At 38.0% G+C, this 16073-nt stretch overlaps 1 protein-coding gene across 1 annotated transcript in view; it reads left to right on the top strand.

Moving 5' to 3' along the window:
- The window catches only part of HDAC1 (histone deacetylase 1), a 279346-nt gene that overhangs the window by 244196 nt on the left and 19077 nt on the right, over positions 1 to 16073 (top strand). Inside the window, exon 9 of the mRNA XM_067135243.2 lies at positions 4258 to 4370. Within this exon, the coding sequence (XP_066991344.1) occupies positions 4258 to 4370 (113 nt within the window). The remainder of the gene's footprint in view (positions 1 to 4257; positions 4371 to 16073) is intronic.

The following is a 16073-nucleotide window of genomic DNA, read 5'->3' as shown; positions in this document are numbered from 1 at the left end:
GTTTTGAAGTATGTCACCACATCAAAGAATATCATAATTACACTTGGTCATGAGCGCATTTAAATAACATGTCAATGAACTCTCGTATTTAATACACAACCTCTACAACTGTCAGATAAATACTGTCACGAATCTCAATTCTACTATGGTACATATCAATCTTACCTCAGATAGGTTATCCGCTCAATATACTCTCTTTCACATACTCTTTTTATTTCAACACGGCATCTCTCCTCATATTAACGTAACATAGCGTTTCCTCAGCAAATAGCAATTCATATCAACACCGAAGCACATAAACATATATCCGCGTTTCAATATTCCTTACTAGACTCCGTCGAATAATCACATTACAACTTCATTTCAATGTACTACTATCACTTCCTTTGCATACTCTTTACCATAAACATATCGCTGATTACTTTTATACCGCTACACTAAGCATCTCAGAATTGCCTTTTTATAAAACGCGCCGGGCTGAGTGGCTCAGACGGTTAAGGCGCTGGCCTTCTGACCCCAACTTGGCAGGTTCAATCCTGGCTCAGTCCGGTGGTATTTGAAGGTGCTCAAATACGTCAGCCTCGTGTCGGTAGATTTACTGGCACGTAAAAGAACTCCTGCGGGACTAAATTCCGGCACCTCAGCGTCTCTGAAAACCGTAAAAGAGTAGTTAGTGGTACGTAAAACAAATAACATTATTATTATTATTATTATTATTATTATTTATAAAACGCATTTCAATAACCTCGCATATTTTAACATAAGACAGAGTTCAATGCCCTCATTCAACAGACCAAAGAGTACGTAACTCAAATACAATCATATCTGCCACGCGGGTCAGACGTGAAGTAACCATTGTACAATTAAAACGAGATCTATTTAAGTTCCAACAACGTGTGTTAACTCATTGCTATCAGATCTTAGAAAAACACTTCTTTCATTTACTCATGCCACTTTATACTATTTCTGACCAAGTACGGTAGCGCGTATATAATGTAATATAGATCTTATTCTACACTGCCATCTTATATCAAAGCCTTAAATATCTCACACTTAACTTGAATAATTCGTTCACATTCATAATTAAGTAGTTAATATCTCCAATTAATCGACACATGCCGAAGTTAGAGTGCGGATGCAGATCAAAAAGAAACTACGTAACTAGAAAAAAATGTAAGGACTTAGCTCGTTAGATGTTGTATGTTTGTGGTCCAGTAGTCGTTCCAGTGCTTGGATGTGGTTAGACCCGCGGTTGAGATCCGGGTCTGGTCATCCTCCGTCCGCACGTTTGGAATCGGCTCCTGGTTGGTTGCGATTCTCGCTCATCATGGTCTGGACATCAGGTTGGACATCGCCTTCCACGTCGTCGGCTGGTCGTCTGGTTGGCCGTTGCCTTCCTCCGCCGTAGGTTGGTCATCTGGTTAGGATGTACCTTTCCCCAGTTCGGTCCATCTTGTAGATTTAGCAAACAGTCATGACTTCAGTTCTGTAGGCAGCAAAGATATACATTTCGACGAAGAATTCAGTCATAATAAATTCCATTTTTATAATTTTATTTCTCAGTTGATATACTCTTCTTTGTTCTTCGGGATGAAGTTTTTGCTTTGGTTGGAATTAAGTTCTCCGTATATGCGAATTTAAGTATCTTCCTTTCTCTGTAGAACTCCAAATTCACTCTCGTTCTTCTTAAATTGAACAGGAATAATCTTCTTCCCGATTGAAATTGTCGCTTCTCTTTTACAGTTGGTCCCCCTTTGCCAAAACGTGGGATGGTTGCTTACGGGACCCTGTTAAGATGTAGATCTCCGTTTTTTATTTTTTTTTATTCCTCGGCTCTTCTTATATCGTCCGGGGGTGAATTATTTCGTCAGTTTCTGAACAGTGATCGTAAATCTTTGATATCCTCTTCTTAATCCTTACATTATCTTCCGATACGAAGCTTGACTTGCAGTTGCGTCCTTCCTTTACCGATGCAAATTTTTAAGAGTGAAGTTATTTTAACAATCACCTCGCTGCTACATTTTTTTCAAACAATACAGTTGACCCTCTACTATCCCGTAGTGCCTTCCAAAATGGTCCATTCCGTGACGTACATCGCCTTCTATAACATCACATTACCGAGAAGTTCATTGTATCTGATAGATCGCATGGGCCATACCTTCCTACGCCGCCATTTTGCAATCGGTCTACGATATGCGAACGGGCACACCATTTTCACACCAGGCAAATGCTGGGGCTGTACCTTAATTAAGGCCATGGCCGCTTCCTTCCAACTTCTAGGCCTTTCCCATCCCATCGTCACCAAAAGACCTATCTGTGTTGGAGCGACGTAAAGCAACTACCAAAAAAAAAAAAAAGGAAAAAGATAGTTCTGTTTTAAAGTTACATTAAACAGTGTGCTTTAGAGTGAAAATTACATTTTGGCAACATGAACAGAATGTCTTGCTCGTCAAACCCATTTTACTAACATGCACAGTATATGAATATTTTAAAATATTAGGCTTTTAATACTTCTTTGTCGTTTACAATTGAAGCTAAAATATGTAATATGAAATCCTCGTCATTCGTATATAAACTTGCATGCTATAAATAGCTTTGAACTTTTGGAATCTTGTTGAGAGTCATTCATTTTATCACAGTGCGGGTAACCTATATAACAACGTCAATCATGCAGCGATGTTCTGATGTCTTAATTGATCATCCTACCATGTTTCATTGAAATCGCTGCCATCTACACACCACGTTCCATTTAAAACTGGAGCAAGAATTTACTGTCAATAAATACCGGTACGAAAATATTATTTCACGGCAGAATGGTTATCACCATTGAGTTCCGGATGTCTTAGCAGTCTTAGCTCATTATGTTACTAAGTTTCATTGCAATTTGTCCGGTCCAAATCAAACAACTCCCTTGTTAGTTATATTCGTTTATGAATATAGATAGCATTTTGTATTATTTCTATGTTTTGAATCTTTGAAATTTAGACAGGTATTGGTTGGTTGTATATTATATACCGGGTGAGTTGGCCGTGCGGTTAGGGGCGCACGGCTGTGAGCTTACATCCGGGAGGTAGTAGGTTCAGGCCCCACTGTCGCCACCCCTGAATATCGTTTTCCTTGGTTTCCCGTTTTCACACCAGGCAAATGCTGGGACTGTACCTTAATTAAGGCCACGGTCGCTTCCATCCCACTCCTAAACCTATCCCATCATCGCCATAAGACCTATCTGTGTCGGTGCGACTTTAAACAAATTGTAGAAAAAGTACATTACATGCAGAAACACCCCTAGCTATGTACAGGTATGATCAATAAACTCTTCATATTCGTGAAGAATGAAGTACGAAGCGTGTTTAAAAAGTGTTTGAGTGACTTTCAATGACCGCAGAAAAATATGCATTTGAATGTGGATCCTAAATGTGATGATAAATACAATGTAACTTCTTCTTACACAACATCTTGAAGGAAACTTACAAGAAAAGAAACCTTAAATCAGTCGTTCCCAAGCTGGGGTGCAAGTATACCAAGTGTACGAGCCACTACGTTTATGTAAGCCTAGAAAGAACTGTAGTGATTATTGAATATTGATTAATATGAAAGGTATAGTTTGCAGAATAAGCTCCCAAGTGAAACACAACTGAAGAAGTAAAGGCTGTCAAGAACTATTCTAAATGAAGAAAATATCGGTGGGTGTTCCTTTTCTGTTGTACTTGTTTATTCTGCTCTTTTCTCCCTTTCATGTAAAATATTTTCCATTTGCAGTTGTAAAACCAGTTTTTGCACTGAAATGAGTTCTTCTGTTTCTTCGAGAACACACTGTCACTTTTAAATCTAACATTTTCCTCTGTTCCAACAAAACCACTCTTTGTAGCTCTCCGATTGTTAATTCACTCGTCAGCTGACAGATACCAGAGCCAGTGTACGAGACTCATCTCAAGCGGAAGGAGACATGTCTTGTTAGCGAGAAACAAACTTTATTCATATACATAACGAGTTCTGTCTCGCAAGTGACTTTGTCTCAGTCCTCCTTCGAGACTTGTCTTTGAGTTACATCTCATTTTTATTTATATCACCCATTTTAATTCCTTATTTTTGTCTCCTCATGTCCTTTGGAGACAAGAACGGCAAAACGTCATTTATTTGACTTGAAAATGACTTTTGACAGGTCCAGTCAAAGCTGCTGCTTCTAATCTGTAAATGAGAATTGGTACAAGTTATGTTTTGTAGTGTTAATTTTTGTTGTTTAACTTTTTTTCCTAGGAGTTTCAAGGGAAGAAAACGTCCACGATTGGATAAAATGGAAACCAAGAGTGAAAAGCAAGATCCAGATGAGAAAGTGAAGGGTGATGAAGTTAATAAACTGGACTCAAAAGGTAAAAATGCCATTATAAGTTGGTGAATGTATTAGTAAGACTTAAATTTTAGAACTCTAGAAATGAGCTTTGTGACCAAGGACTTCGTCAATATAGTGCCCTTGTTCCAGTAAGCTGTAGCCTCATTCAAATTGGGTTTTTCTTCTTCTTTTCTCATATATATACGTATATATTTTTCTTATTTGCTGTTTGAAGCTTACATAAACAAAGATTGTATGATTATAAACAGTACTAAAAGGCAGTCTCTAAATCAAGTGCAAGCAGAATGTAACCTTAGTAGATATCGAGGAACAAAGAGAATTAACAAATTGGCTTGTCAGTTCTCTAGTTGATTTACATTGGATATTTATTTACCACCATAAAATATAAGGAATTTATTACATTCAGGGAAGTAACTAAATTATTACTCTGTAATTTATTTTTCTGTATGTAACAACAATAGAAATGATTTTACAGTAGCATATACTTTACTTTTCCATGTTGCTATGGTCATAATCAAGGCTTTGAAAATGACACAACTCTCAAACCGTAGATTGTTAGTTTTGAACTTCATCTCATGCCTTTAAGAAGGGAATGACTGGTTTGAGCAGTAAGAGGTTTCATTATCATGTGACAGACACACTCCAACAGTCAGTCAACCATAATTCGTATGACAAATAGCCTCTTTTAGCTTTCCAAAAATAACTATGTATGTGGCTGTGGTGGTGGTGGTGGTGGTGGTGGTGGTGGTGGTGGTGGTGGTGGTGGTGGTCTGGTGGCGAGCTCGATAGCTGCAGTCGCTCAAGTGCAGCCAGTATCCAGTATTTGGGAGATAGTGAGTTCAAACCCCACTGTCGGCAGTCCTGAAGAGGGTTTTCCATGGATTCCCATTTTCACACCAGTCAAATGCTGGGGCTGTACCTTATTAAGGCCATGGCCGATTCCTTCCGACTCCTAGCCCATCGTCGCCATAAGACCTACCTGTGTCAGTGCGATATAAAGCAACTTGTAAAAAAGTGGGAGGGGAGGGAAGGTGTTCTGGTGGAGGATGAAATTTACAAATAATCTGTGTCAATCCCTGAATATTGTGACATCAAATGACACTGTTACTATTACCATTGCCATATACATGAACCATACCTGCCAACTTTTATGGTTTGTCCATAATATTTTACGATTTTACGTACCAGGATCTTCTATTTAAAATTTGCACCTGAGCAAGCTTCCGTAAGCTACTGATTACATGCTGTGTAACCAGGGAATATTCGATATATTGCTCTGATTTATATTCATCCGATTGTTACAGTCTTCGACTGGGAGTACAAGATGCGTTCTGTATCCCAGTCAATCAATATCAATTTGTTTGTGTTGAAAGAGACTGAATCTTGGATAACCATTCTCTTGTTCTTTGCATTGATTCATTCAATAATAACCTTTTCCGTCCTGTATAAAAAATAGTTCTTTTGTTCTTCACTACAAATTACAAAGCATTTGTCATGTAGTTAGGAAAAAAACATGTGAATTATGTTCGTCGCTTAATTTGATTCATATTTGCCACATATTGCAAAGTTTTTATAGTTGTGGAGTAACATGAATTGTGTTTGTTGCTTATTTTGTCTTATGATCTTTGTTTATCGCTAATCATGAGTAAATCTACGAAAAAACCATTATCATCAGGTGTTTAGGGAAACCTATTCTTTGAGTTTCCCATGTATACTGAAATCTAGAAAAGGTGACAAATTTGCCTTTTGTACCGTGTGCTCTTGTGATATTAACATAGCACATGGCGGCAAAAACGACCTGACTAATCTTTTAAAGCGTGTTAACATCTTGGTAATTTGAAATCTAAGGAAAACATCAGAAAATAAAGTTTTTTTAAAAAAATTTTATAGCCAAAGCTGGAGATAATGTTTACGATGTAATAAAGGCCGAGTGTTAACTTCTTTTTTAGTGGAACACAACATTCCATTGAGAGCAACTGCTTATGCAGGAGCTTTGTTCAGCAAGATGTTTCCTACATCAGAAATCGCAAAAATGTGTGGTTGTGGGCACACAAGAGGAACGTGTGTCCGAAACGAAATGGCACGTATTGCAACACAGGACATTGTTACTTGTTTACAGAATAGTCCATTTTCTTTGTCGACAGATGGAAGCAAATTGTATCCCATAGTGGTTACTTTTTATGATGCTACTCGAGAAAGTATTATAAGTACTGTTTTATCAGTACCAGCATTGGAAGGGGATTCAAACAGGGTGCAGCATAGGAAAGCTGCTGTTGTCGCAGTTGGAATTAAATAAAGTGCCATTTAAGAACTGTCTGGCATTCTGTTCTGACAATGCTCCTGTTACCATTGGACAGAAAAATAGAGTCCGAACATTTTGAAAGAAGCTCATCAGGATATTTTTGGTATTGACTGCAGCTGCCATCTAATTAACGTACAGTAGCTGCTGAAAAAGCTGTTGCTTTATCAGTTAAAATTGATGAGATCTTGTTGATATTTTCCATTACTTGGAGAAGAGTGCCAAAAGAAAAGAATGTCTTCAGAAATTTTGAAGTATGCATGGAAAAGAAACAAGGAAGTTGTTGAAGCATGTGTGCACAAGATGGTTATCCTTAGCCACGTGTTTAGACAGATTATTAGATCAGTGGGATCCACTTCTTTCATTTTTAAAGAGGAGGTGGTAGTGTGTTCTCTAAATATTTCTGGCAATTTATTTTTTATTTTTTTACTATTCCCAAAGGACACGGTACATCTGATGACAAACTCTCTGCCAATTTTCTGCCAAAAGAATGGCATGTCTTCCAAATGTGACTCACCTGTTGTCAGAAACATGAATCCCACTACATCTTGTGAAGAAAAGTTGTTTATCTTTCCTCTGACCTAAACAAGGCATTTTGTACTTTTTTTACATGTGACTAGCCCATCATTTGATATCAATACAGCCCTTCGGAGTGCTTCTCCACATGTCCATGTACTGTTTAAATTAATGATGAATCTTTTGAAACAGATGCTCACCAAGTTTGTGAAGCCAAGTGTAGTTAAATGGTTGGCATTGCTTGATGTCCAGTATCACCCAATCCAGAATCAGAAGGATGATGAATTGGTAATTGGCATTTAAACTTCAAACTTGGTTAAGGTGGTACAAGATAAAGACAAATCTCTGTTTTTCTTATCAGTTAGAAACTATTTCTGTGCAGCCTGTGTCTACATGATTAACAAGTTCCCTTTTAAGAACAATGTGCTAAAACATGCATAGGTTGCTAAATTTGATGCCGTTGAAGAAGCACAGTTTTCTTCTATTCATTTTTTTCGGTAGTTTCCTGTTATTTTATTTAAAAGAGAAATTAAACAAGAGATGACACTGTGAATGAACTCCAAAGCCAGTTGCACCTCTTCAGACAGACGACTTATCTAGTGTTGTAAGTAACCAAGCTACAATTGATTCAAAATGGGCACAGTTGTTGAATATCCGTGGAGCGGATGGACATTACAAAAGACACGATCTCTAGATTCATGCTGTCTGTTCTTATCATATCACGTAGTAATGCAGAGTGTGAATGAATTTTTATCCTCATTAAGAAGAACAGGACACAGTTCAGGTCATTGATGTCCAGTGGAACTCTTGAAGCCATTTCCGTTTTGAAGACTAGAAGTTCTGAGGAAAGCAAAGCAAGCCACAACTTTAGCTGTTAAATCAGAATGGAGGTGTGCGTGTGATAATGTAAATAATGTAAATAACATGTGTGCATATAATTATGTGCAGCATCATACTCTTTACTTCAAAGTTTTAATTAGTTGTGTGCATTAACAAATTACATTGAGTAAGTAGATTTCATTGATGCATTTTAAAGATATTTGTATTAGTTTAACTAAAGTGAAATATTTTGTCCCTTATGATGTCATCAGTGTTTTATATTAATGCTGTTGAATTCGTAATTATCTGAAGCGAAGAAAATACATGAATTTTTTAGTGTTTACTGCGTTTTGATGCTTTGGATTCCTGCGTATTTTGACATACAGGGATTTTACTGATGGGTTATTTGGAAAGTTGGCAGGTATGCATGAACTAATTCTTCATGAGTGTTTAACCCTTTCGTACTTAGCGCGTTGATAGATCGGCGCAAGAGGTTATGGCGAGAACGCTCATGGCGCTGATGCATCAGCTCTGTCCTATTTAGGGATTTCGGTCATTTGCGTGGCTGTTAAATAGTGAGAGTTGATCGTGACAGTAACTTAAAGCATTAAATTTGCGTTTTACTCTACAGATATATCCACCAGCTGTACAAAATATTTTTTATTTCCGACAAATGAAATCTGTTGACCGTTAATGTTTATGTTGTGGTTATTCGAACTTGTTATTGTGTGGATCTGTTTTGGTTGGCTTATGAATACAACAATTTGATCTTGCTATCAGTTTAGTTTAGAGTTTATTTCACCGGGCGAGTTGGCCGTGCGCGTAGAGGCAGAGAGAGGTCATCACCCTCTAAGTGGTCTGCCTTACACTTTCAGGGTAACCAAGCTGGATAGCTGCAGTTGTTTAAGTGCGGCCAGTATCCAGTATTTGGGAGATGGTGGGTTCGAACCCCACTGTCGGCAGCCCTGAAGATGGTTTTCTGTGGTTTCCCATTTTCACACCATGCAAATGCTGGGGCTGTACCTTAATTAAGGCCATGGCCGCTTCCTTCCCACTCCTAGGCCTTTCCTATCCCATCGTCGCCATAAAACCTATCTGTGTCGGTGCGACGCAAAGCAAATTCTAAACGAAAGAAGAAAAAAAAAAAGAAGTACTTCGCCATATCAAGGCATATGTTGCAAATGCTAAGTTGTCAGAAAGTAAGCCCTGTAAAAATATTAAAGAATAAATCCAAGACCCTTTAATAAAATGCAAACTAGCATTTTTCAAAACCATTTCTTTGGAATGTGAGCCTTTTCTCAGGTGATTTCAAAGTAACAAACTGCTTGCTCCATTTTTGTACTCCCATCTTGAATGAACTATTCATCAAAGAATTGCTTTGTCAAGCAGAGTTAAATGACAAATGCCAGTGATATTAGGAGTGTGACTTTGCTTGATCTACAGGACCCAACAAACTTAATTGAGGTAGGTTGGATTGAGGTTGATGTTGAATTTAGTACGAAAAAGGTACTAAATAAACTAAAATTATCAGAGAAAGAAATTCTTGGTTTTAAACACGAATGTCAGAAAATATTAGTGGCCGGTGTGACAAAACTGTTTTATAAGAGTCCTTTAAAGTATAGATTAGTGAAAGGTCTTATGAGTTTGAACCCTCATATATCAGCAACCAAGTCTTGGTCAGACCTGAATGGAATATGTCTTGGAAGTGTAGTATGCAACTAACAGAATAGCTGAAAATGTGGCCAATAGAGCTAAAGCACAATACATTTTTGTGTTGTGAATCAAAGGAAGCTTTGGAAACTAAATTCAAAGAATATATCTCAATATCTGATGATAGTATGGGTTTAGATATTTTCTTTGCTGACATTTTAGCAGAAAACAAACAGTATAGTGACTTTGGCTAGTAATAAAGCTTTGTCTTATTCTGTCTCATGAAAATGTTGCAGTGTAGAGTGGCTTTTCTATAAATAAATAATGATGGTAGAAAACATACATGAGGAGTCAATTATTGCACAAAGACAAATAATGGTGTATGATTCCATTTTGTACTATGGAGGTGTCGGATGCGTACCAATTAATCATAGAATGTTGTTATCGGTGAGATTTGCTCATAAGAAATACCAGGAATACTTGGAGAAGACACGCCTGAAGGTCAAAGAAGAGTACAGAAAAAAAGCTGAGAAACAAAAAATAAGTGATGAAATAAGAAAGACGAACAAAAAGGTTAAAAGAATGCAGTCACAAGAATGTGAAGCCAGAATTGAAGATAAAATATGCCTACTTGAAACCAGAAAAAATTGTGTGTAATTTTGTTGTTGTGCTGCACTTTTTTTTTACATTATTACCAACATTGTGCATTCATTAGTAATTTTAATAGCAATACTTTCATTTTTCATGTATAAATAAAATGTATTAACATTTATTATTATCTAGCAGATCATTATTAAATTGTATATACTTTACTGTTCAAAATGTTCTATTTCCTATTTGAGTAATAAATATTGTGTACAGTTGGGTGTTGGACAGCTAATGGGGGTGGAGGAGGCTGTTAAAAATTGTACAAATGCCAAATTTTTGTCAGGGAAATTAGTTTATGACTTTCTGGCTGGGAACCCTGTATGACTCAAGACATTGCAACATATAACTGGCCATGAATAAATGATAATGTAATAAATCTAATAAAATCTCAAGTTTACCCTTGTACTTTGTTAATCTTCTTGATGAAATAGAAATTGTTGTATCTGGTGGTAATATATTGATTCAAATCTGAATTCTTTGAACTAAACTTCTCATCATCTTCATAGTCTTCATCACACTCCTCCAGCATGCTGGGGAGGGTCGCATTGAACGAGTCTTGGCCATTGTTTTCTGTCTAAAAACGCCTTCTCTCTCACCACTGACTTCCAGTCTCTTCTCTCCACATCGTCTCTCAACTGGTGTAGCCATCTCTTCTTAGGTCTTCCCACTGGCCTTCTTTCTCCAGCCCTTCTTTCTAGGCATGCACGTGGTGTTCTGCCAGGCATTCACTGTACATGTCCATACTATATCAGTCTTGAATTCTTTAGCTTCTCTTCTCACACAGAGTCATCTTGTTTTTCATGGGCACCTTCTTATCGCCAAGTAGATGTCTTGCTAGGTTGTAGAAGTTGGAACTACTATGGTGAAAGTCAACTCAAGAGCTGAGGAAAAGTATCCTTCCGCATGTGAGCACTTCTCCTGTTTCCCCTTCCCATCTTGGTTCTTCTCTGCCACAACTGGCTTATTATTAAAGTCGAGCGCCTGTCTGACATATACTTCATTCACAAATAGTGTAGCATCAAAAGAAATTGCTTCCTTTCACGTCGTCCTACTTTGATTATGTGCCGTATCTATTTATTCCTTTATTGATCATGTACAACCTACAGATTACTGATGGATACCGAGGCAAGAGAAACAAGGTTTATTTTTATTTCATAATGGAATTTGTGTGAGGCACATGGGGACTTATAATGAAAAGTATGACGACATGAGTATACGATTCAGCTCTCGTGCAACGCCTATCATTGGTAGTTTCTCACATTTCAACAAGATAAAAACCCACCTGTGGGTGGGATTGCAAAATACAGTGTTTCCAGGAATGTTGTAAATACAGCAAATCTCGTTAGTGCGTTCCTCATTAACACGTTTTCCCGCTTAGCACATCGTAAATTTGAAGTCTCGATTCTCATCATATTAAATCTATATAAAAATACCTCACTTATCACGTCACAAATTTTTGCTATTACCGCTTAACCTGGCAGCGCCGTGCGGTACCGTATAGTACCAGTGTGCCTTACTTCAGATTTTCTCGTACTGATCATTACTCGCGACGCAAATCTGGCAACTTCGCTTTAGAATGTTAAGGTGAGACTGCCTACAATGCCTCAAATCAACAGAGGGTTTTGTTTGAGTGTTTGTTTGCGGCAACTACTACTTGGAATTATGATCGTGTTGAGAGGAATAAAATGACAGCCCGTCTGCGGTAAGTTGCTTTATTTTTTTATAAATTTTGACAATACAGTTTTGTATCGCGTGGTTTATTATCTAAAAATATCAGTCCATGATTTGAAATAACAAGCAATTGGGCAGCATTTCTGTGTTAGCTATTATGATACTAAATATTCTGTTGGAACCGTATGGTACCGCACGGCGCTTACCGTACCTCTCCGTTTCTTTTCTCCTCCTTGCTTCTAAGGACGATTATAAAGAAACAATTCACACTGCAGTTGCAAATAATGATGTATATGTGTCATTCAATTGTATAATTGTAGTTTTATTAAAAAATTCACGTCATAACACACGTGAAAATCGCAATGTATCGCGTCCAATCATACGTGAACTTCATTCGAGTGGCTTGACGCTTGAGGAGCTGCTACATGTTATTGAAGAAGAAGATACTGATGCTGAAGCCATATACATTGAACCACCGGAATGTTATGTATTATCTGATGAAGATTCAGCTGAAGAAAATATAGGGGGTCTCGCAGATAACCTTACGGGAGGTGAACTCCGAGTACCACCTGAAGTAATGCTGAAACAGCAAATTCCGCACAGGAGTAGAGAATCCATGTCCGGTAATGATACATGGGCCGCAAAGAGAGAGAAATCATTACCTCGTCCACCAGCTATCTGGACGGCGGATAACCTATAGTACGCGAAACCTTTCTTGAGCCCTAGTTTCCATTGAGCACTATGGAGCCCAGGGCTCAAGAAAAGGTTCGCGTACTATAGTTCCCACTACAATCCACTTCCCTAGTGCACAATTTTCCACTTTTTGAAATATGATGTTGCCCGAAATATTTTTGAGTTTTATTTTGACAATGAAATTGTGAATTCCTTATGCTCTGGAGCCATCAAGTATGCGCTTTTTAAAAATGAAGAAGAACCTAAGGTAACCCTGAAGAAATGAAAATATTGTCATCATTTTACTTCTAAGTGGCTATGTGCAAATGCCACCATCAGAATTAGGAAGGTGCAAAATATTTAATACTGTATACATATCTGGGTGGTATTTTGAAGAGAAATAAACGCCGTTGTTCACACTTCTTTTCTTTTCCGAGTATGTGAGACTTTGAGATCGAGTGCCCTACATCACTATATCGCTCTAACAAACTATTGCCGGCGCCGCGCGGCCGCAGGATGCGAATACCGCGGCCGCACAGAATGCATCAAGTGTAGTGTGGGAGTCTGTGTAAACTAATTTTTGCCACTCCAAACTAGTGAAAAAAGGGAATAGGTAACTAAAACTGAAGTCTATGGTAGTATCATTCCAATTTCCTAAGGATATGTCACGTCTGAGCTAATGTTATTTTTTGGAATTCCCAAAGGGATGTCACAAATAAACCTATAAATACCATTTGTTCCTTTGTTTATTGCTAAGTAATTTGTAAGCGATATTCTATAACAATATTAAGTACTAAATGTCATGGTATTCTAATGAGGTAACAATTTCTATGTATCACCCAAAAGGTATGTCAAGCGCCGTGCGGTACCGTACGGTACCAGGCCCTCATTGAGAAACCAATCATCCTAGATTTAGAAAAATGACTTTCAAATGTTCTCTAGTATGTGAATACTGGGAATAATAAATAAAAATTAAAAAATCGAAACTTGAAAACTCCGGCGTTCCCGGGTTAATATGATCACATTTTCCTAGCCCTGAAAATGTTAATTGTCATCCCTTGTGAAACAAACGTGATTGTCACCTTGGGTAAGATCCATCACCACAGTTGCGTGATTACGGAAAAAGTGAGCTTATTTGTGCTTGTATTCCATTCAGAAGTTTGAGTCATACAGTGAAGTTTTTTCGTGTGAAACAGTAGCCTATATCTGGATTAGGAACATAATCGTGTGAAATTGACCAGCGTGGTGCCTATTTATCTTGTGATAGCCTAGGTATGGATACGGAAAAAGTGAAATTACTTTCTAATGAAGACAACAATAAAATCTTTCAGAAAGTGGACTGGCATCCGCATCTTTACGTGCACAGAGGTCACGAATGTTGAACTTGCACCTTCGAGTTTCAACTTGGTTGAAGTTTTTCAAAATGGTGGCCAAACTCATTCTGTCACAGTCGCACATGGCCGAGTATAATCTCCAATTCATTGTCTAAGAGAGTGACCAAAATATAATGTTTTATAACCCACTGCTCCGAAATAAAAGGCTTATACTAACATTTGTTTTAGAAAGAGTGTGATCTGCATTAATACTTGTATATTTTTATTGGCGCCTGTTGGTCACCGTTCAGAGCACTTGTTATGTTATAAGCCCCAACAGAAGAGATTTTCATATATGTTCTCTCGTGTTTTTCACACATGTTAATACTTTCCTCGTATCTTGAGAAAGGGTAGATATAGTTTTCACTGCTCCCGCGGATACATGACATATAATGCCTTCATGTCGGAAAAATTCGTATCTAATGTTTCCTTATCCCTGTCCCAGCGAGGTAATCTACAAAAGCACCCGCTTTTTCATAATGGAGAAACACCATCTCAGTGTCAGAAATACAATTAAACGTTTAGTCATGCCCGTCTCTCAAGAAACACATCATCACGCATACCGGAGAAAGGCCATTCTATTGTAAATAATGCAATAAAGCGTTTGAAGTTAAAGGGTAGCCTCCGACAACACGAAGTCGTATACTGGAGAAAAACCAAACCCCTGTATGAAATGCAATAAGACGTTTCGTCAACGTAGTAATCTTCGCACCCACTTGCTTCTTAATAAAGGGGAAAGGCTCTCTCAGTGTCAGTATTGCAACAAACTATTCGCTAGGCGAAGTGACCTCCAGCTACACATAATGATACATACTGGAGAGAAGTCCTTCTACTAGAAAAAGGACAACCTGCACTCTTCGTTTGGTGTTGCATAGGATATGATATATACTTCACTCAAACCTGGCGGAAGGTATACGTAAAACGTGACCGAGTTTTGTGGAGACAATCATAAAGGAAGACATTTATTACTTTAAACTTACATCTTTTCACGGTTTCTTGCTTGTGGAGTACTGTACATCCTTTATCCGAGAGGACTAGAAGTGTATATAGTCTTTATTTTTTTCGTGTGGTGTAGATTATTGATAGTTGAAAAGTTTAGTATGGTTAACTTTTATACATGTCGCCTCTTATGTGATTGTCATATATCCTAGTATTTTGCTGCCTCATTCAGAAAATCAAGTCGACAAGGCAGTGATGTTAGAAGATCACGTGGCTTGTTTTGTATTATTTTCTGGATAACAGCGCATAGACAAGAATATTTCAATCGTAAGTTATATGGTCACATATACATGTTCGCAATATGGCTAATCTTTCCGACGAACAACAATCACATGGTGTACAATGCACGCACTGTGGAAAATATTATCGATCCGATAGGGGCGTAAGCATACACGTTAGCAGAGCTCACCCTGCAGTGCACAGAGATACCCTGGTCAAGAAGCAGAGTAAAATCAGCATTATACGAAATTCCCCAGAGAATCGTCAGCCCAATGAAACCACAACTAATACCGCTACTACTCCAGCTCCGAATATGGGCGAGTACAACCACGATCCGATTAAATGGAAATCAAAGTTTTCCGAAAACCTAACAGACGACTACTTCGACGAAGCCGTTAATGACTTTGTCCAATTCTTAGCTTCAGTACCACATATTCTTCCCGGGCCGAAACACCCCGCCCAGAAATATTACGAACTGAGAAAGAATGGCCAACTAAATTCTGCCCAACGTTCATATAGGACCTCTTCAAACCCTGAAAGATCAACGAAAAGGGGAAGAAAGAAGAGAAGAAGGAAGTACATGTATGAATCCACTCAGTTCTACTATTACAATCAGCGCCGAAAAGCCATACGCAATGTGTTTACAAACGAACAACCAATTTGCAGCCTGAAAGAAGATGTAGTGCACACACACATTCTTTTCGGACATATTTTCTAGGCCTAACGACCACAAAAGACCAGAATACCCTCAAAAATGCACTGAGAGTTAAATACAATACAATACAATCCGGTCATATCTAAAGAAGACATTATTCAGGCAACACAGAAAATCAAGATAGACACCGCAAGCGGTCCT

Source organism: Anabrus simplex, chromosome 1 (assembly GCF_040414725.1).
Source record: "Anabrus simplex isolate iqAnaSimp1 chromosome 1, ASM4041472v1, whole genome shotgun sequence".
In the NCBI taxonomy this organism is placed as follows: Eukaryota; Metazoa; Arthropoda; class Insecta; order Orthoptera; family Tettigoniidae; genus Anabrus; species Anabrus simplex.
This window is presented reverse-complemented; position numbering and strand designations above follow the sequence as displayed.